The sequence below is a fragment of the Polypterus senegalus genome, chromosome 13 (genome assembly GCF_016835505.1).
Source record: "Polypterus senegalus isolate Bchr_013 chromosome 13, ASM1683550v1, whole genome shotgun sequence".
Lineage (NCBI taxonomy): Eukaryota > Metazoa > Chordata > Cladistia > Polypteriformes > Polypteridae > Polypterus > Polypterus senegalus.
In genome coordinates this window covers 20563383-20586197 of record NC_053166.1, presented here as the reverse complement: position 1 = coordinate 20586197, position 22815 = coordinate 20563383, and the positions used below count along the sequence as shown (strand labels likewise).

At 41.3% G+C, this 22815-nt stretch overlaps 1 protein-coding gene across 1 annotated transcript in view; it reads left to right on the top strand.

The window, feature by feature from the left end:
* The window catches only part of LOC120541917 (vascular endothelial growth factor C-like), a 70724-nt gene that overhangs the window by 2340 nt on the left and 45569 nt on the right, over nucleotides 1–22815 (top strand). The window contains exon 2 of the mRNA XM_039773896.1: nucleotides 12279–12474. Coding sequence (XP_039629830.1) covers nucleotides 12279–12474 — 196 coding nt within the window. The remainder of the gene's footprint in view (nucleotides 1–12278; nucleotides 12475–22815) is intronic.

Genomic DNA, 22815 nt, shown 5'->3' with positions numbered 1-22815 from the left:
TAAACCCGTTAATTTCAATATACATACTTAAAAGTAGGTGCCAGAGTGGTTCTTCATAGCAATACCATAGTTTCCCAAAAGATGCCTCCATATGAAGGTTCTAGAAATTTCCCTTTATTTATTAGATCTGTAATGGGCTTCAAACAGTAAATAACCAGGAATAGATGATAACAGATTATTGAAATACCAGTGGGGTTATACTTTTAAAGGATTCACACTGCAGACAACCAAACAGGTTTTTATAATCTGTACTTATCAGTTCTATACAGCCAACCATACATTAAAGATTTTTTTTTTCTTACATATTAGGAAGTTATTCAGCTTACAAAGGACCTACTTCATATGAAGAACCCATCCCAGAATAAAATAGTGCTTTGTCAAGCAATTGCTCAATAAGGAACCACACACTCCAGTAAAGGACCATAAAGTGCCATTACAGAGCCAGCATTTCTAAGATTGTAGTGCCACTACCGGGCGGTGACTCAGGCAGGAGGGGGAAATCCCATAGCTGAAGAGGCGCTAGAATGTAAGCCAACAGGCACTGACCTCTGTATTGTCACTTTGAGAGTCGGTTAACTTGCCAGTGTGCGTTATCGAAACATGGAAATGGTGGCCCTTTAAATGTAAATCAGTTTGGAAAGCTGCTCATTATAAGACATAATGGTTTGTTGATCATCTAACTCTGAGCAATGTATAAAATATCTATAAACAGGTGAATATTATGGACAGGTGATGCTCAGCAGAATTGTCAGCATTAAATCAACACTTAAGTTGTACATATGGAAACAATGATTCCATATATATACTTTTAAAAAAATTAAGAGAGTTAATGTAACACGATTTTACAGTGTACTCACTAAAACAACATTGTATAATGTTATAACTTGATTGTTCAATGCATTGATCGCCGTGTGAGATGGATCAGCTTACCTGGGCTGGAACTGCACAAATATGAACATGAATCTTCACTCACTTGATTGTCCATCTTGGGCGACTTACTGGACGTGTCTTTTTTTTTTTTTTTGCGAGTGACCCCTGAGCCAGACTGCCGCCATAGTTTAGGAATTGTTTTTTATTGAGTTGGACCTGATACTGATGGGATACACTCTTAAAACAATGACTCCTTAATGGCAAATACTGTGATGTGTTGTTCCCCGAAGAACCATTGCTTGACAAAGAACCTTTTCAAAAAATTAAAGTTTACTTCCACACTGAATAGAAAAGAAGTTTAAAGATTCAGACTGCATAGCTTTCAGGAGTACAAGTGAAAATGAAAGAGCAAATAACACAGAAGGAAGAGAACGAAGCCACAGCAGGTGAAAGAAGAAAAGGTGAGAGTAGGTGGGGAAAAGATGCCATCAGGAAGACATTGAAAAGTTAGTCAGTCATTGAGTCCTGGTGAAATGTGTGATCCCAGGCTGAGAATGAGCTGAGCTTCTTCTGTTTTTTCTTTGAAAAGTGTCTTTGAAGTCCTGTGAAGGAACACAAACGGAGAAATCAGTTTGGCTATGATTTCGGATTTGAAAATGCCCCCTGCAAAAAGTCTGGTGGCCATCTCCCTGTTTCACCGGTGTAGTTTGCTGGACACTACCGATTTTTAGCCAGCAAAAGACCTCTAACTTAACACTGAATTTACTGAGGGACCAGATATAGGATATTGTTGGTGACATATTTGCGAGTGACTCCAGCAGTTCCCGTTACAGCTCCAAGTCCCTGGTGAAGAGAGTGGCTCTCCTCTGTGAAGTGAGCAGGTTAGGTGACTGACGGAAGGAGGCCAGTGGGAGAGATGGAGTAGAGTATTAGGATGGGACGGGTGAACCAGCAGGAGTTTCATTATTGGGGTTCCTCTTAGAGTAGACATTATGAGGTCTACTTCTGGCCTGATTCAGCTGCATTTCATCCTAAGAAGTGTTATCTGTACTTGAAATGGGTTCTTTAGGATTTGAAAAGGTTCCTAATTTGTGGAAAAAAACAGAAGCATTTCACGTATAGTAGGCTAACCAGCAGGATACTGACAGAGCAATCAAACCTGAACATATTGTACACATGCAGTAAGAGTCCTTTTAAAATCAGGAACCCATTGATATTTCTCATATTTGTTATCATCAGTTCATGGTTACTTCTGGAGCATGTTATGGATCTAAATAAATGTAAAAAAAAATATTTCTGGAACCTTCATGTTGGCATTACTAACCTTGTATGGCATCGCTCTAAAGAACAACTTTGACACCCTAAGAGTGTATGCTTCACGTCCTGAGGCCCCAAAGAAGAGAAGCTGGTAAAGAAAATGAATGGATTGATTCCGATAGTCAGTTTAGGCCATCTAGTGGCTAAGGAGTTAGATTTTTAACCACAACAATTTCACGATCCAGTATTATGTCAAAATTGGAAGCACCTGAAATATGAGATAGTTATTTTAAGTCGCGGCGGATAAAATCATCGCAATTATTCGCTACTGCTATTTCATTTGTTGAAATGACCCTTTTGTTTGAATTTTATAACTAGAAGAAGCACGCAGCTTTTACTGAAGTAGCAATGCAGTGTGTGCGTATGAGTTCTCGCATTGATTGTTAGTTTATTCCAGTAGGAAGTTTACCTTTAGGCTGCATCTGTGAAGCGATCACTTTAACAAACCCGACAAGCCCACCCTCGCTCTTTCTAGCTTTAGATCAATCTGCTACTAAATTCTGTCATCCACATGAATGCTACTTTGGGTGTGCACAGGAGACACCCCGCGTATGAGTCCTGCTGTGCCCTGACAGGCAAATAAACCATTAACAGCTTTGTGAATGAAATCAACCTTAAGGGCGTGGAGTGGCTTTACTCCTACTGGTTCAGTCAGCGCGTATCGTCTATGACAGGGTGAGTCGCGCATGCGCTCAGGTAAGGCACTTGCACTGAGACGTACACGAGACGGCAGCGAATTCTCATTCCCTCACTGTCGCACATGCGGCCAGTCTGCTGCTGCAAATCGACTGAACTCTCCTCAGTTTTCGTTGCATTCATTGTAGTATGAGCTTCACCAAAAACCGGTCAATTAATTAGCGCCGTCATCAGAAGGGCGCCATTTATGTAAAGTTAGGGGACACAAAAGTTGAACAAAAAAGAAAAAAATCCACCCGTTCGTCGTACACTGATGATACTGAGTGGGCGCCGTGTATGACAGTAAAAGTGCGCACGATCCTTAAAGTCCGCGATATATACACAAAGGGGCGCCGTTTGTGCAACTGAAGGGGCGCGCGTACCGGACACCGAGGTGGAATGCGGGTCGTCGAAGTCTTAATAATTCCGACTTCCCGCTAAGGGCATCAAGGGGCGAAGCCCATCCACCCCGTCTAGGGCTCTGTGCTCCAAATGGGCTTAGACCGGCATTGACCTTCACTAAATGTCATTAGTTCACTCCGTTTTGGCAATAAAAATTGTTTAAATCAGTGTTTATCAGTTACTGGGTTTCGGCCTGGAGGCGGTGGGTGGTAAGTTGCAAATGTTTATAACGGTAGCGGTTTGTTTCTACCACAATCGTGTCTGATTCACAGCCCCGCTTAACGATCTCTCTCGATTTACCAAGGTGGAGGGTGGGTCACGACAACCGGAAAGTTTGAGAAACACTGGAAACTTTAAATGACAGGTGCCCTCTATGAATTTAACTTCGAATATCATTATTGAGGGCGGCACGGGGACGCAGTGGCAGCACTGCTGTCTTGCAGTAAAGTGACCAGGTTTCACATTCCGTGTCCTCCCTGCGTGGAGTTTCCGTGTTCTCCTTCTGTTTGCGGGCTTTTTCTCCAAGCTCTCACATTTTCCTCCCACAGTCCAAAGACATGTGGGTTATTTGGAATAGAGGTGCTAAATTGGCCCTGGAGTGTGCAATGTGAGTTTGTGAGTGTGTGCGTCCACCCTGCAATGGACTGGCGCCATCTGCTACTGCACCAACGAATCACCAAGTCAAGTCAAGTTGGGGAGCATGCACCGGTACAGTGCGTTGCCGCGCCCACTACACGACGAAACAACTCGGGATCCTGGTTTGCAACCCCCCAGGCAGACGCACAGTCCAGTCCCACCCTCCGGAAATGACCCTCTATCTGCTGCAGCCAGGTGTTACGTGGGCGACCCCTTGGCCTGGTCCAGCCACTCGGGTCCCCAGCAATCACAGGATCTTACAAACCGGATCACCCTCTGGGAATCGTGCCACATGGCCGTAGTGCCGTAACTGACGCTCCATCAGAATACGGGTAATGCGCCCAATTCGGGACTCTATGAGCAACACAAAGTCAAACCAACGGTACCCAAGGACTCCCCGGAGAGACACAGTACTAAAGGAGTCCAGTCTTCGTCTCAGGTCACTGGATAGCGTCCATGTCTCGCAACCCTATATCAAGACAGGAAGCACTGGACTCTAAACGAATCACCCTCAGTTAAAAAATAAGGCAAAATAAATAAATAAATAAATATACATACATACATACATAAATAAATCAGCAAAAAACTGGTCAGTAATTAAGAAAATTACTGTGCCTTGAGCATATTAAAGGCGCTATATAAATAAAATGTATTATTATTATTATTATTATTATTATTAAAGTGGTTAGAATGGGATCCTGCAGCCACTGCAGCCATCCAGGTTAACAGTTGGATACTCCAGTCCAATGGTACCGCTCTGAAGAACTGCTCTGGCAGTGGCACGCTTTATGTTTCACTATGTGGGGTTCACGTCATCGATGTACCCCGCATGTCTGTCTGGGTTTCCTCCTGGTGCCCTGGTTTCTTCTCACAGTCCAAAGTCATGCAGGTTAGGTGAATTTCCGAAACCAAACTGGCCCCAGTAAGTTTGTGGGTGTGCGTGTTTATGGTTACTCTGTGAAGGCGTCCATGTTTGCTTGCGTTGACTCCCGCGACCATGCGCTAAATAAGCGGGTTTGGAAAATGGATGGATGGATACGTGATGTACTCAAGGCGCTATAAGCACATTTCTTTTATCAGTTATAAATATATGACGTGCTCACGTCGGTTCCAGCAATACACAGTGGGACTGGACGGAACGAGACCTAAGAAAAGCGTCCGAATCAGAATGTCACCGATCATGGTAAAGAAATCGGTCAAAATGAACGAGTTGCTGAGTCTGCCGCTTTACTTTTTCCGTATCTCACGGCAGCTGAAATTCCAGGTGTGTAATTTTTTTTATGGTGAATCTTTTCTGAAATTAGATGCAAATAAACATTCTTGTCAAAGCGTTTCCTTTGTTGATACTGAGACGGAGCGCTTCAAGCCCTGGCACGCCGAGAAATGAAGCGCAGGAGGATCCGTTTAGTCATTTTATACAGAAGAGCGAGGCTGGCACGCGGCGGATTTGTTTTACCGTAACAACCATTTAGGGAATACAACTTGCAAGGAATGGGAATGCTGTAGGGGGAAAAAAGGAAAGGGCGATTTCAGGAAAGTGATCTGGCAAGGATAAAGCATAAGATTAACTCGGGGATTTTTTTTTTTTTCTTAATTACATTTCCTGTAAAATGAATTAAATAACGAGTTCAGTAGCTGAGATCCTTGGAGGCACGACTTAATTAATTTGTATAAGATAGTAAAAGTAAAAAAAAAAATAAAGGATTCCAGTTACACTTGACACAGGCAAACGGATATACGGCATGAGTAATACAATCGCTGGCCTCGGGCTTGAAATGTTTACTGTTACTTTTATGCCATTATGTTACGTTTAAATTAGATTTTATTTTTTAATGCACTACGCGCTTAGAACTATAAGTGCACACTTAAAACTAAAGGTGGTTCTTCAGAGCGATGACACAACCATGTTTTGGTTCCTAAAAGAGACCCATCCACATGAAGGTTCCAGAAAGAAGCTGCATTTATTTAGATCCATAACACACTCCATACTGCAAATCACTGCAAATAAACGACACCACATTTTCAAAATACCAATGGCTCACAATTTTAAAGCCGCACTCAGGTCAGGTTTTCTTAATCTGCTAGCTGTAACCGCCCAAACTGGGGCCGTGGGCAGAATCTTCTTGGAATCCCCCCTTCCTAGCTCCACACCCACCCCGGCTCTCCCCTTCCTGAATCCATAGGGTTGCCAGACGTCCCTTATACACGGGCCATGTCCCATATTTGATAATTTTGTCCCCTGTCCCGTATATATTTTTACTACCTTACGGTACTTAGTTGTAACTTTACAAGCAATTATACATTCATTTCTCAGATTCTCTTGATGAAAATAACCCAAATGTAACGAGGAAACTCGTGTCTGCTGCCTGCTTGCAGCTTGTTCAGTTACTGTGGTTGGCTGAGGACAGCGACACTCTCACCGTTTTGGTCTCCAGCCGCGCTGCTCTGCAGTTCTGGATCAGCATTATAACATCCAATGACGGTCAACAAAGTGTGGTGTTACTACTTGCCAAGGCCCACTTTTTTTCTAACTGCCTCTATTAAATAATAATATTTCTCTAGCTGTTGTCTGTATTAAATACATATTTTCAAATGATTTCACTTTTACAGATTTTTTTTTTTAGCTTGTATTAAGTCATTTTCAAATGATTTTACTTTTATTTTCCTCATAACCCATTAAAATCCTTGCTTTTTGTTTTTAACTGATGTCTCTACTTTTATATAATATTTTGGTCTGGGTGTGTAGGGGCATGTATACATTTATATATATATATATATATATATATATATATATATATATATATATATATATATATATATATATATATATATATATATACATTTATATATATATATAGTGTGATAGATAGCCGCCTTAACCCTAACACGAACACACACGCACAGTCCCAGGTTCAAATAAAATGTTCATTTATTTACTAAATGTTCTTTTACATGGCACCAAAAGCACAAAATACCAGTTTCTTTTCCTTTAAATATTTCTTCCTACTGCACTGCCCTCCTCCACTCAAGCGTTGCTCCTCTACCTCCCAGCTCCGACTCATCTGGATAAGGGAGTGCAGTCCCTTTTATGACAGACCCAGGAGTATTTCCGGTGCCAGGGCGATTGCCCGATGGAAGCACTGCCAGGTCACACAGAAGTCCATCAGAACAGGGAGCTTGTCTCCCTGCAACACCCTCTCGTGGCCCCCAGTGATTCCAGCAGGTCTGCCTTGCCAAACTACATCTCCCAGCATGCCTTGCTGGTTTCCTAGGGGGCACCAACATCCGAGACTGCTGCCATCTTGTGTGCTGGGGGAATAAAAAGTTTCTGTCTGTGTCTTTCTTTCCTAGTGGGCTGCCTGCCCATCCCTTTTGGTCCTCCCGTCCGGGTAAGAAATCATTCCCTCTTCTGGCCGGGATGCCCATCCAGCCCATGTGGCATCTACAATAGTAATATGTAGAGCGAGATTCTAAGAGTGTCCTGTATTTCTAATTTTCTAATCTGGCAACCCTATGAATCCATTACATTAGTATTTCTTACAACAGCTTCAATTTGATCAATAAGTATATAAATACATTACGGATAAACAAATACACTTTTTTTTATTGATCAAAACTTGAAAGTGAATGTTTACACTAGAGGTTTCTTCAGTTTCTTGGCGGCATATCGCAACAGCACATCTACACTTTTTGAAGGCAAAGTCATCTATGAGGTCATCAGACAACCGCTTCTGTGCGAGGACTGAGTTGGCACTGATGATAGCCAACCTGTTTAGACATCGTTGAGCTATGGATGACCTCACGTGTGTCTGGATGAGCTGAAATTTGGAAAAACTGCTTACTGGGAGAATTGCTGCAATATAGAGGGCAATTCAGAGGTTTGGACATTAATGGTATTTAATACAATACAATACAATACAACAAAAAACCTTGTAGGGAAAAAAATGGAAGAAACCTTGGGAAAGGCAGTTCACAGAGAGACCCCTTTCCAGGTAGGTTGGGCATGCAGTGGGTGTCAAAAAGAAGGGGGTCAATACTGTACAATAAATACAATACAATGTACAGAACAAATCCTCAATATAGTATACAAATAAAAATTTTAGAAGTATGCAGCAGAATTGAAAAGTAGATGATATCACATAATATGATTTGGATTTGTTTAGAAACAGCACAGCTGAAACAGCGCCGGGCCAGCCAATCCGATGAAAGGACCCCTCTTTCCCATGATTCCTGTGCTCCTCCATCGGGGATGACTTTACCTTAGGCAGGCAAAACAACTTGGCAGGTGGGCCGTGGCACCAAGTGCCACATTTGAGTACAGAGAAGAGAAACAGAATAGGTGGGGGTTAGTAACAAATTCTAACTATCATGTTACTTATGTTTTAGTGCTAATGACTAACAACAGAGATGCAGTCTGTGCAGTTAATCAGCAGCTCTAGTCAGGGTGTGCTAAACTAAAATAGTGAGTCTTCAGCCGGGATTTAACAGCTGGGACCAAAGGGACATCTCTTATAGTGGCAGGCAAACCATTGCACAGTTTAGGGGCCCTGTAACTAAAAGCTCGACCTCCCACTGCTACTTTATAAATTCTTGGAATCATAAGCAGATCAGCATTTTGAGATCTTAATGTGCGCTCAGGTTAGTAAGTCGTGATAAGTTCAGACAAGTAAGCTGGACCTTGGCCATTTAAGGCTTTATATGTTAAAAGGAGGATTTTGAAATCTGCCCTAAACTTAACCAGGAGCCAGTGTAAGATTTGAGAACTGGAGTTATGTGTTTGTATTTTCTTGTTCTTGTAATAATTCTTGCAGCAGCATTTTGGATTAACTGGAGGCTGTATAAAGACCAGTTTGAACGTCCAGTGAACACCACATTGCAGAAGTTAATCCTACTAGAAATAAATACATGTATTAATTTCTCAGAATCCTGTTTATTTAGAAAGCGCCTTAATTTCCGAACATTTTTAAGATGGAAGAAACATGATTTAGACAGTTTGTAATATGCACTTTAAATGACATGCTAGAGTCAAAAATAATTCTGAGATTGTGGGCTGATTCAGTAAAATTAATTGGGATTCCAACTGAGTTAAATGATGACAAAATATTGCTGTGATCAGCGTCATTCCCTCCAACAATTAACATCTCTGTTTTATCTGTATTTAAAGACAAGTAGTTCTCATTCATCCATTCCTTTAATTCACTAACACAACTAATTAAAGACAACATCGGAGAAACTTCATTTGATTTAAATGAAAGGTATAACTGGGTGTCATCTGCATACGAGTGAAAATTAACATTATGTTTCCAAATGAGAGATCCCAGTGGAAGCATGTAAAGTGAAAACAGTAAAGGTCCCAGTACTGAGCCCTGCGGGACACCATATTGAACTTCTGTGTATAATGATGGAGTACTGTCTGCACATTTCTGTACATACTGGAATCGATTTGATAAATAAGAACTAAACCAAGCGAGCACGGTGGGTGTAAGCCCTTCATCATTTTCTAGCCTATGCATTAAATTTAATTTAATGGCAAAGGTATACCATTTGATTGGTTTCCAATATAAATAAAGGTCTAATAATAATAAAAATTCACAAAACAACAATAACCCCAAAAGAGTCAAGCTGTGGACCTCTGGAGCTACTCTCCATTGAGGAGGTTATCGCTTTGTATTATACGCCAGTGACATTACAGAATACGCCAGTGCTTCCCAAACCCAGTCCTGGGGACACACTGTGGCTGCAGGGTTTTGTTCCAACCAGCTTCTGTTTTTGTTTCTCTCTATTCTAAAAAAAAAATCCTGTGGAAGGGAATGACTAGGAGACGATATGTGATCTTCACGTTAAGATCACGGAAGACAAATTAAAGACCCGCGAGACGAAAGATCACAGGTATATAGAACATGAGATTTTTGCAAGACACACCCTACTTACAAGCAATATCAGAGCACGGCCAGCCACAAAAATCAGTAGTGTAAAGGGAAGCAGCACACACAGATACAGGGGTCTCAGTGCATATAAAGCGTATAAACGACAATACGTTATAAATAAAATGTCGACAACTAAAAGATCGCGTTACCGCAAACAAAAGGAAATTAATCATCAGGACCAGGTTTAATTGAAACAATAGCAGGACAAAGCGAGGTCAGAAATAAAAGGCAAAGAGCAGAAAACAAAGTCGTTTCGCATCATTCAATGCACAAAACGTAGATTTACACAATAATGGAACATACACTATGAGAATCTGTGGACCCGCAACAGTTAAAGCAACGACAAGTTTAATTTCAAAGAAAACACAATTCGGTCAGGTGTATATTTATGATTACAGAGAAGTGATCACAACGCGAGCAGCAGAGACACGAAGTGGCAAAAAGGACAGCGGCTGTCCAGGCTTTAAAATGATCGAAGGGCAGTGCGACAGCAGCTGCCTCCCCCCTCAAAACACAAACAGCGTTATACATCCTGCAAGAAAGAGATTTAACCACGGCTGGGGCCGGAAATAAAGGACAATTATTGTTTTTACAACGTCACGCGAGACAAGGCAGTGAGCCATCTTTTAAAACAAGTCCACAGACATCTAACCTAGCAGTTGTTGGATTGCATTTGGCAGACACGCATCATGTGCTCCCAACTCTTAAAACAACAACATGCGACAAGCAGAACAGGCAGCTCACCAGCAGCAGAAAGGCAGCAGACAGCATATCCTTAGCGTGTGTTCAGCTGCCCCCACTTCACAACGTGAGCAGCGTTATACATCTGGCAAGAAAGAGATGTAACTACGCATGAAGCCAGAAATAAGTATTGTAGACAAGTATTGTTTTTACAAAAGTTTTTAAGGTAAAAGTGAAAATAATGCATATGTAACAATTCCCATGAAAATAACAATCTCTTTAAATTGTATATCCGGTAAACCACACGCGGGGGGTGGGCAAGCGAAGCAAGCAGGGGGAGGAGCCCCCTCGTTTTTTTTAAAAAAAGATAGGAATTTTATTGAAGCAAGAGATTTATTAAACAGTACAGATGTTTGACTAAAATCCCATACTTTTTTTGTTTGTACAGCCTTAAACTATTAAAGACAAAGTATATATAAAATGACTACTATATATAATATATCTAAAAAGATATAAAATTTGCTCTGATTGATAAAGCGATTTGGACAACCAGTAAACCTCAATCACCACGGAAAGAAACATTTTACTGAGCAGCCAATTCAAATAAGGTGCCATCAGCTACCTTAATAGCCCAAGAAGCAGTGAAAAAGAGATGGGGGGGGCCAAAGCATTTCTCCCCTAACCTCATCCTTTATAGGTCTGGTCCAAGATAACATGGGCAACATTCTAAATGATTAGACTGGCGTGTCAAAACTGAGGCTATATGTCCAAAATGGAAACACTATACAACAGTAGTTAAGTAGAAATGAAAACCTCTAACTCTGAACTGAATTTTGTGCGATGTTGCAGGAAGAGTTCCCAAACAGTAATGTTTACGTGGATGTTTTTCAGTAGAGACCCCCCAGTCTGTTGTTGAAACACGTCAATTGTGTCTTCATCTTCCATTTCCAACTGTGCAGGTGTGTCCGTTTCATTATTTGGCTGTCCATCGAACCGAAATCGTATCTGTCTCATTGACAAACCCTGTCGCTCACAATAAGCTTTCATAAGCTTACTCACTAGTTTATGCCTTTTGATCTTGAATTGAACCACAGACCCATCTTGTCCAGCAACTTTGAAGTTTATGTGATCATTGTTTTCTGTCTTGGCACCTTCCTTTCCACCTCACAAAACAAGCCGCAATTAACGGAGTGTCATCTCACTTGACCGCAATGATAACAGGGTGCTTGCCGAAAACAGAGGATGCGCTCCATGAGCCTGCCAAATTAGCCTTCTACCTACACGGGAAGTTGGAGAATTAGTGATGAGTCAGTGAGTGAGTGAGGGCTTTGCCTTTTAATAGTATAGATAAGAATTTCCAAGTAACTATGGTATATCCTTATTGTTATTGTTGATTAATCTGTGGAAAGCACATTGAGTTGCGTATAAATGTATGATATGGTGCTCTATAAATAAAGTATTATTATTATTACATCTGAGAGGGCTGAAACAGATGATTATTGTGCAAAGAAGTAGCAGGTACTACGTTGAAAATGTGTCCATGGATGTTATGAATATTTGAAGATGGCACCCTGAACGAGAAGGGCTCCTGCCTTGCAGATGAATAGAATATACAGGTACACCAATGAAATCGGTGGATATAGTCACACACCCAGTGGTGGTGCCACCCGCTTTTGCTTGAGTCTGTTGGGCACAACCTACTTACACCCATGCTGTGAAATGATTAGAAGCTGGTGGGATGCTAAATCTGCTCAATTTTTGTTCTTTCAGAGCCACCTGGAGCCCTACATCTTGAGGGTCAGAGAGCTGGTGGATCTCCTCTACCCTGAACACCATCTCATACAGCAGTGCCTGCGCAGGAAGGCAGACAGGATGCCCAGCGAAGCTGCTGAGTGGAACTACCCGTGGGGCAACATGAAGGAAGCAGCAATATTTGCTAGGGGCTTAACTCCAGAGGCCATAAAAAGTAAGTGCTCAGAGACACAGGGCATTTCATGGGGTTACTCAAAATTCACCACTTATCTCCAGATACATTTTGTGAAGGTGGAGCCTGGGGTGAGCCGTGCAAAGTTGAGATAAGAGAGCTTTTCCTAGTCTTGACTATCAGCATATTGCCTTTTAAGGGTTTTACATCATCTCTACAAAAACATCTGGCACAACTGCCAGATTCAGAGAAATATAAAAAAAATGACATACAGCATCTGGCCCACTCCCTTCTGCCTTGTGGATCACACGTTCCATGGTATTCATTTTGATGAAAACTCCAGTGCTGCTTTTACACAGCGAAATGATCTGTTGATCTAGTTGTATTGATTTTCAAGTATCATCGGGCTACTTGCTTCTTAATTTATGATCAGCCATTCTCCAGACCCAGGCAAGACATTGTCACTTTCACATGACTTTAGCTTCACAGAAACGATTTGAAATGAAGATCTAAACTGGAGAGTAAAGTGGTTAGGTTTTTATAACTTCATTGAGACACTTAGGTAGCAAGTTATGAGTAGCATCAGCAAGATTATTCAATGTTTATATCATACTTGGCCTAAATCCATCCATCCATCCATCCTCTTCCGCTTATCCGAGGTCGGGTCGCGGGGGCAGCAGCTTAAGCAGAGAGGCCCAGACTTCCCTCTCCCCGCCACTTCTTCCAGCTCTTCTGGGAGAATCCCAGCGTTCCCAGGCCAGCCGGGAGACATAGTCCCTCCAGCGTGTCCTGGGTCTTCCCCGGGGCCTCCTCCCGGTTGGACGTGCCCGGAACACCTCACCATGGAGGTGTCCAGGAGGCATCCTGATCAGATCCTCGGGCATGGCCTAAATCAAGTCTGGAATATCATGAAGAAGAAAGAACACACTGGTGAGCCAGTAATTGCAAAGGGACCAGTTGACCAAGGAAGACCTGCACTGCTTATGACAGAAGCATCCTCACTATGGTAAAGAAAAAGCCCCCAAACACCTGTGTGAAAGATCATACTCAGTCTTCAGGGGGCGATGTGTGTGTGTCAGAGACGACTATCAGCAAAAGACTTCATGAATAGAAATACAGAGGACACACTGCAAGTTGCAGACCACAAAAACAGGATGGCCAGATTGCAATTTGTGAAAAACGACTTCAAAGAGCCTGCAGAATTCTGGAAAACGGTCTTGTGGAGAGACGAGACAACAATGAACCTGATGGCAAAAACAAAGTGTGGAGATGAAATGGAACTGTCTGAGATCCAAAGCAGACCACCTCATCTGTTAAACATGGCGGTGCTGGGGGTGTTGCAGCTTGGGCATGTATGGCTACCACAGGTCCTGGCACACTTCTGTTCATTGATGATGAAACTGCTAACAGCAGTGGCACAATGAATTCTGAGGTATGGAGAAACATCTGATTTGCTCAAGATCCAGTATAGGCCTCCAAACTCACTGGATGGCACTTCATCCTACAACAAGATAATGAGGCAAACATCCTGCTGAGGCAACACAGGAGTTTTTAAAAGCTAAAAACTATAAACTAAGGGAACAAGCCCTCGAAACAAACTTGAGCCGAAGATGGCTGCATTTGAGGCTTGGTATAGCATCAGCAGAGAAGACCCTCAACACCTGCTGATATCTATGAATCGCAGACTCAAAGCAGTCATTGCATGTGAGGGATACACAACAAAGTCCTACATATGATGGCTTTAATAGACCAGCCATTGCTGTGTCCAAACATTATGGTGCCCTGAAATAGAGGATCATGTAGAAAACGTTTTGCTTGACCAAAATGTCTGCAAATCTACTTAAATGAAAGTCCGCAATGTGGACTTTAATTAAAATGACTGTCATTTTAAACTGTGGAACAGAGAGGCAAATCAAGGAAAAATGTGTCTTTGTCCCAAACATTATGGAGGGGACTGTAAGGAATCTGACCAATGAGAGGAGGCCATTCAGTCCGTCAAGCTCATTAATTTAGCTAATAGCTAAGCTGTCCCCATATCTCATGCAGAAGGCTTCGGCTCTGTAAAGTTTTATTTTATTTGTATTGGCAACACTTTACCTTAGGTACTCCAAAATGCATATACCACTATATAACAAAGGCTTATTAATATTAACAAAGCATCAGTAAGTGTTTATTCATCTCTGTGCAGTGTGGCACATTAAGAGCCTTTGATATGTTGGCATAATTGTGAATATGGAGGATCCACAGATCTTGTACTGACATACGTAATATCAAAAGCCATCTGCCTCACTGAAGCCACCTCTGACCACTCCAAAGTGAAGTCATTTTAGTAGGCCACATTGCACAGATGAACAGCCACTTTACCGATGTTTTGTATGCTAATAAGCCTTTGATGATACACAACCGTAATTGAATAATAGATGTGTTTCTGCAGAACCTGAACTAAAGTGCTACCCTTTTATTAATTCAGTAAGATGTACTGTGCTTGTGAATACCTCTTCTTCTTCTGCTCCCGTTAAGTGTTGCCACAGCGGATCATCTTCTTCCATATCTTTCTGTCCTCTGCATCTTGTTCTGTCACACTCCTCACCTGCATGTCCTCTCTCACCACATCCATAAACCTTCTCTGAGGAATTCCTCTTTTCCTCTTCACTGGCAGCTCTATCCTTACAATACAATACAATACAGTTTATTTTTGTATAGCCCAAAATCACACAGGAAGTGCCATAATGGGCTTTAACAGGCCCTGCCTCTTGACAGCCCCCCAGCCTTGACTCTCTAAGAAGACAACTCCCAAAAAACCTTGTAGGGAAAAATGGAAGAAACCTTGGAAAAGGCAGTTCAAAGACAGACCCCTTTCCAGGTAGGTTGGGCGTGCAGTGGGTGTCAAAAGAAGGGGGTCAATACAATACAATACAGTACAATACACAGAACAGAACAAATCCTCAATACAGTATAAAAATAAACATTTTAGAAGTACGGAGCAGAATTTAACAGTAGATGATATCACATAATAAGATTTGGATATTTTTAGAGTCCTGGAGACCTCATCCATCAAGCTGCCTCCCCCATTTGGCCATTCCACGGCTGAAATAGCACTGGGCCAGCCAATCCAATGAAATGACCCCTCTTTCCCATGATTCCTGCAATCCTGCATCAGGGATGACTTTACCATATGCAGGGAAAACAACTTGGCAGGTGGGCCATTTGCATCCTTAGCATCCTCCTCCCAGTATACCCAGCATCTCTCCTCTGCACATGTCCAAACCAACGCAATCTCGCCTCTCTGACTTTGTCTCCCAAACGTCCAACTTGAGCTGACCCTCTAATGTCCCCATTTCTAATCCTGTCCATCCTCGTCACACCCAATGCAAATCTTAGCATCTTTAACTCTGTGTTTGTGAAAGCTATGAATATCTAATTAGTCAAACACTCTTTTTATGGTGACAGTGAAGATTCTGATCACATTTTATTTGTATAATAAAAGCTGTGAGTAAATCTGGTGTCACATTATATGACATCACGTTACATGACTCCGCTTATGTCATGAATAAACACAGAGCTAAACACTATTTTTTTCAGTGTCACTTTGACATTTGCTTTGTTTTTACTTAATGACAATATAAACTGAAAACTGTCACTTTCAGCTGTCATCATCACATTAATGCATTTCTTTTTCTATGCTGTGAATACGCTATCAGAGTCTAAAAAGCACGCCGAAAGTACTAAAAATGTACAAAGCCCACGAGAATTTGATTTTCACAAGGTGTTTGCTGCCAATGCGTGCATGCCCATCGTAAGGCGAAGGTCTCCATTATATATTATGCGTTTTCAGGTGTTTCAGTATGGACTAGGATTCATCTTGTAAATAATGTGAAATTTCCATTATGGACTATTATGGACTATTTTTAAATGAAAATGTGATGGTGTGGACGTAGCCTTGGGTTTTATCGCTTTACTGCAATGTGCCTGAATTTCTTGTGAGCTTAGCTGCATTCTACACTCGTCCACTTCATTAAACACCTTGTATTAAAAAAATGTAAAGGCTTTTAATTAGATAGATAGATAGATAGATAGATAGATAGATAGATAGATAGATAGATAGATAGATAGATAGATAGATAGATAGATAGATAGATACTTTATTAATCCCAAGGGGAAATTCACATAATCCAGCAGCAGTATACTGATACAAAGAAACAATATTAAATTAAATAGTAATAAAAATTTAAAAAATTAAAATATAATTAATGTTAGCATTTACTCCCCCGGGTGGAATTGAAGAGTCTCATAGTATGGGGTCTGAACGATCTCCTCAGTCTGTCAGTAGAGCAGGACAGTGACAAAAGTCTGTCACTGAAGCTACTCCTCTGTCTGGAGATGATCCTGTTCAGTGGATTCTTCATGATTGACAGGAGTTTGCTTAGTGCCCCTCGCTCTGCCACAGATGTTAAACTGTTCAACTTTAATCCTACAGTAGAGCCTGCCTTCTTAACAAGTTTGTCCAGGCGTGAGGCGTCTTTCATCTTTATTCTGCCACCCCAGCACACCACCGCGTAGAAGAGGGCACTCGCCACAACTGTCTGGTAGAACATCTGCAGTATCTTACTGCAGATGTTGAAGGATGGCAACCTTCTCAGAAAGTATAGTCTGCTCTGACCTTTCTTACATAGAGCATCACAATTGGTTCCTCTACTGTCTTTGTTGTGTTTTATGTTTTACTAGCCACGTTTCCTGTCAAAGAAATAAAAAATTATTTGTTGTCTATTGCCCTACATGTACCTTCATCTAGTGCTGGTTGACACCGGTATGTATGGAGCACTAGAGGTGGCTGAGAGACATCACCAATGGTGTTATTAGAGTTTCATGTCCCTTTCTCTCCTCCGTGTCTGGAGCTCCTGTCCCTTTAACAGCACAAACAGTGTACCTTTCTGTATATACCACGGATGTAAAGGGTCACACACCACTTCATGTATGTGTGCTTCCATAAACTGTGCCCAGCGGACAGTGACTCCCACTGTGTATCATCTGAGTTTGACGACATTTCTGGTCTGCGTGCATCCCTTGCGTTTCATAAATGGAGCCCCTCAGATGATAGCACCTAATGGATTGACAGGCACCTATCCTCAGTATCCCTGTGTGTCTGAACAGCTCTTGACTGGCGCATCCTCTTTTGCACACATTCCCATAAACCCTGCTTCTCAGACTCTGTCATTTCGAGCTGCCTTCTTCTTTACTTCCCATCACTCTCAGCAATCCTACTACACCTTCAGTCTTCCTCATGTGTCTCACACTCGCACTTCCTCTTTCAACCATGTCACCAAAGCCAAACTGACCAATCAGATTGCCTGGGGGAACTGCACACACACACACACACCATAGTGTTTTATTACATAGTGTAGATTTTTGGTTTAACTTCTCTTGTTTTAGAACGGTTATTTATTTTATGGTCAAGGTGGGTTGTGTAAAATAAGTTTAATAAACATGAGGGTCGTTCAAAAAGTTTCCACACTTTTTTAAACTCTAATTATTAAGAATTTCACAAACAAATGACATCACTTTCCTACATAGTCTCCTTCATTTGCGATGCAATTTCCTAGCGTCATACCAACTTTTTAATGCCCAATTACTACTCCTCCCACTTTCACAGTTTCCAATGAAAATATAAAAGTGCGGAAACAATTTGAACATCCCTCGTATAAAAACTTAAAAACTTAAACTTATATGTACAGTTGGTTACCAGCTTAATGCACAGTTCCATTCTAGGCTGCTGGATCTGTCAGTAGCAACGCTAACCAATGCACTTCCACATTGCCACTACAATTTTCATGCAGATCATTTCACAGGATAAAAGAAGAGAATTAAAAATAGAAAATACAGTCATTTTTAAAAACTAGGTTAAGTTATTAAATGAATGAACGTTTTATAGTATTAATAAAAATGAAAAAGTGGAAGAGAGGTAGATAAAAATGAATGGATGATGTAATTTACAGAGTGAGTAATGCACACCTCAGATTCCAATTCATCCTGCTGGTTCAGTCATCGTCAGTGACTCATTGGATTGACATTGAGCAACTTATTACACACTGCAAAAGAAAGAAAAAAGTGTAAATAAATCTATTTAAAGTACCTTGAGACGGAACTCATTATACAGGTACAAGACAATGGCAGCCATTGTTATACATGGAGCCTTTCCATAGTAAACACCATGCCAAGGTGCTTTCCAAGGACCAGGTTTAAGCATAAAGTTCTCAGACTCACTTGATCCATTTCAGGGTTGTGGGTGTTCAGGTACAAAGTTCTAACATAAGACAAACCTGCTTAGTGAATTTCAGGGTTGTAAATTGTGTGGAGCCTCCCTAGGGAGCACTGGGTGCAAGACAGAAAAGCAACCCTGCTGGAGTGCCAGTCTATTTCAGGACAAGGCACTTCAGGAACCTTCGTAACATTCCCCACCACAGCAACTCGAGCCATTTGTAGGTCCTTGTAGGTAGTTTCTGGTGCTTTTTTTTTAAGTTCCCACTCCAGGGTATGTACTTTTTGTTCAACCAGGAACCATTGTGGGTGGGGCTCAGGTGATGACTTGTGCTGATTGGTTGATAACAATCACTGGCACCATCTTACAAGTCTGTTAGTAGATTGGATTTTGGAGGAGAGTTTTTGGTGAAGCTGGTGCACCACACTTTGCACCACATCACTCTTTATAACCGCCTCCATGGAGCACCATGTCTTACACCACATCAAAGAGATAATCTCCCCCTTTGAAGCAATAAGTTTGGAGGGTTCCAAATAAACTCCTGATCACGCCTTACTTCACACCACATCACTCTTCATAGCTGCCTCTCTGATGCCCCATGCCATACACCGAATTGAATCAAAAAGTGTGGACGGTTCCCCATGAAATCCAGAATGCTATGAAGCAATAAGTTTGGAGGGTCCTACATGAACTCCCAATCGCATCACATTAGCACCTCACTCTTCAGAGCTGCCTTCTTGGGGCATCATACCATGCACTGCATCAAAGCAATCATTTCTCCCGTGAAGTCATGATTTCTTTGAAGCAATAAGTTTGGAGGGGGGTCCCACATGAACTGCCGATTTCACCGCATTCACACTGCATCACTCTTCATAGCTGCCTCCTTGGAGTGGCACGCCATACAGTACATCGAAGCAATAAATGGGGGAGGTTTACCTTGAAGCCCAGAGTGGGTCGAAGTAATAAGGGGGTGGCCCCCCTTCAACTCCTGAACATGCTTCATTTGGCACCACCTCATTACTCTCCTTTGTACGTCACATATTTCGCGTAAAGGTTACAGTTTCTGTTATGCAGTGGGAACACAAAACACAAAAGTTGCCTGGGACCTCAAGTGGCCTTGGGCCTACATTGTACAGAAACTAATCGGTTCAAGAAAACAAAGTTCCTGTGGTGGGAAAGCGCCTAAATCGACAGTAATGGGATTAAAGAGACAATCCCTTAACCACTAGGTGACACACTTTCTGTTAAGAAATCTTTAAAAAATGGCATTTATTAGAAAAAACAAGAAGGACCAAGCAAAATACTCAAAGAGCAAAAATAGCCAAAATGGTATTGCCCTAAGCAACCAAAGTCCCAATGCATAATCCAGAAAACAGAATCCAATAACCCGAGAAAAATGATCAAAGCAGAAACAAAGAAGTGGTAATACTCACAAAAGTCATTCACATTAGTTTGTTCTCCTGTTCTTCTTCTTCTTGTGTTTGATGGCAGTTGGCAGATCAGCTTAAGTTGCACTACCACCACCTGTTGAGCTGGAGTGTGAAGCAAGACACCGTTATATGATATGTAAAGCCCAATCTGTTTCAAAAAGTCTAAATAGACACACGTGTATTTCGTGACGACAAGTGACACTCTAGAGACATCTGTGGATCCCACTACTCCAGCGGTTCTCAAACTTTCATATTTCACGTCCCCCCTTTTCTACCTGGAATAATTCTGCACCCCCTGCATAATATAAAATAAATGAGAATAACCCACGATACAACTAACAAAGGTTTGATACTCGTGCAGTGTCGCGGTATCCTATCACTTTTACTTCCATAAGATTTGCATGTGTTCGGCTAACTTCAATGAAATATTTGTAATTAATTTTTTTAAAGTACCTTAACTGTTAAAATGCATTGTGTGGTTTTTGTTAGTAATTCTAATCCCAAAAGCAAAGAATAAATAATTTATTCTTATTTAATTGTTTTTTTATGTAAAGAAACGATTAAATATGTTTTGATTTTTAAAAATCTCGTAAACGAGGACACCAATGAAGTCAATCTGCGCGAGACGAACGTATTTTCGTCCGACAAATATTATACCGCTGTTAGTTGTATCATGAAAATAACCCAATATGCAGTAAATTATTTAACTCACTTTGGCAATGCTGTATTGGCTACGCTGCCAACACCTGATCTACTGCTACCTGAATGTTCGCAACAGATACCAATACCGATTTCTGGATTGAAAATACTCGACTATAAAAGCAGCAGCAGCAGCGCCGCTCGTCAGTTAGTCATTAGATCTATGTCTTAGAAATGTTTTATTTTAATTTTGGTTATAATGCATTTGTTGTGATTATATGCTTGCAAATTTAAATTTGAAATAAAAATGTAAAAAATTAATTTTGATGTCTTGTTCATTTATTTGATGCCTCCCTTGTATAGCCTCAGTGCCCCCCCAGGGGGGCGTACCCCACAGTTTGAGAACCGCTGCCCTACTCCTTCACCTTAGCCATAAAGTATGTTTGCTAGATCTCATATGATCTTCATCTACATAAAATAATGCTGTGCAGTCTTTGTCTTATTGTAGTTTCTGCAGTAACCCGTCTCATGTCTGTTAATTTTACATAACGTGTTATAGTAGTCCAGAATGTCCAGTTCAAAGCCTTGCTGGTATTACTTCTTCCTTTCTATTATTCCCACCCAGCCACTGATTTCCCACTTTACTTTTTGTGGTTAAACAGGTACAGTAATCCCTCCTCGATCACGGGGGTTGCGTTCCAGACCCCCCCGCGATAGGTGAAAATCCGCGAAGTAGAAACCATATGTTTCTATGGTTATTTTTATATATTTTAAGCCCTTATAAACTCTCCCACAGTTTATAAATATTCCCCGCAGAGTTATACAGCATAATCTCTTTGTATTCTCTTAGATATTAGGTAAGATTCATTGAAATTATGTATGTAAACACACTGTTTATATATAGTAAAACCTAAATATTATTTTAAAGATATTGAGTGTCTCCGATATCACATGTTACAGCCATTACGATAGACATGCCACCAGCAATAAATACGTACAATGCAAGAAAAATTGTATACAGTAAATGTGTGTACAGTGACACTAAACGTACGTACATGTACTAAGTACTGTAAGTAGAAAATTAATTATGGTTACTCACCAACAATGTCACGATGACTTGTCCGATAACAATGAGCTTTATTTTACTGCACAACAAAGGAGAGCGTTACAGCCCTTAAAGGAGCCACTTCAGGCGATTGTGTAGCACTGCCGTTGTTCTTCTTCTGGCAGTCTTCAATCCAAATCCCTAAAGCAGATTCCATCCAGACTACTGCCTTATTACATCCACTTACAACTCGTTTTGCACCCTGGTTAAAAGGACACTGCGGCCGTAGATCTTATATTCCTTTCCTACTTTTTAAATAAAAAGAATCGTAGCCTTCAACAAATCCAAAACGTTTACCTTTTCGGCAATCGTTAACATCTTCCGTTGGCGCTTGGGCACGGCCCCTGAAGCAGTAGCAGATCGTTTTGGAGCCATAATGAAGGGCTTGACTATGCACAAAGATAAACACAAAAGAGGACAACTCTTCACACAGCGAAACACGTTGATGCTGAATGAGCGAGACGAGACTTCCTGGTTAACACTGCATTCAGTAAGCAGGAACTTAACTGCGTGCTCTGATTGGTTAGCTTCTCAGTCAGGAGAACTTAACTGCGTGCTCTGATTGGTTAGCTTCTCAGTCAGGAGAACTTAACTGCGTGCTCTGATTGGTTAGCTTCTCATTCATCTGCCAATAGCGTCCCTTGTATAAAATCAACTGGGCAAACCAACTGAGGAAGCATGTACAGGAAGTAAAAAGACACATTGTCCGCAGAACCCGCAAAAATCCGCGTTATATATTTAGTTATGCTTTCATTTAAAATCCGCGATAGAGCGAAACCGCGAAAGTCAAAGCGCGATATAGCGAGGGATTACTTGTATATTCCTTTTCTTTCTTCATCCCATTGATTTCCCTAATGGATTTCTTCATCACAGATTTTGCCTCCCTTTTTTGTAAAGGCCCTGCTACATCAATGATCTTGTTCCTTCCTCAGAGACGGTTTGGCATGGATATC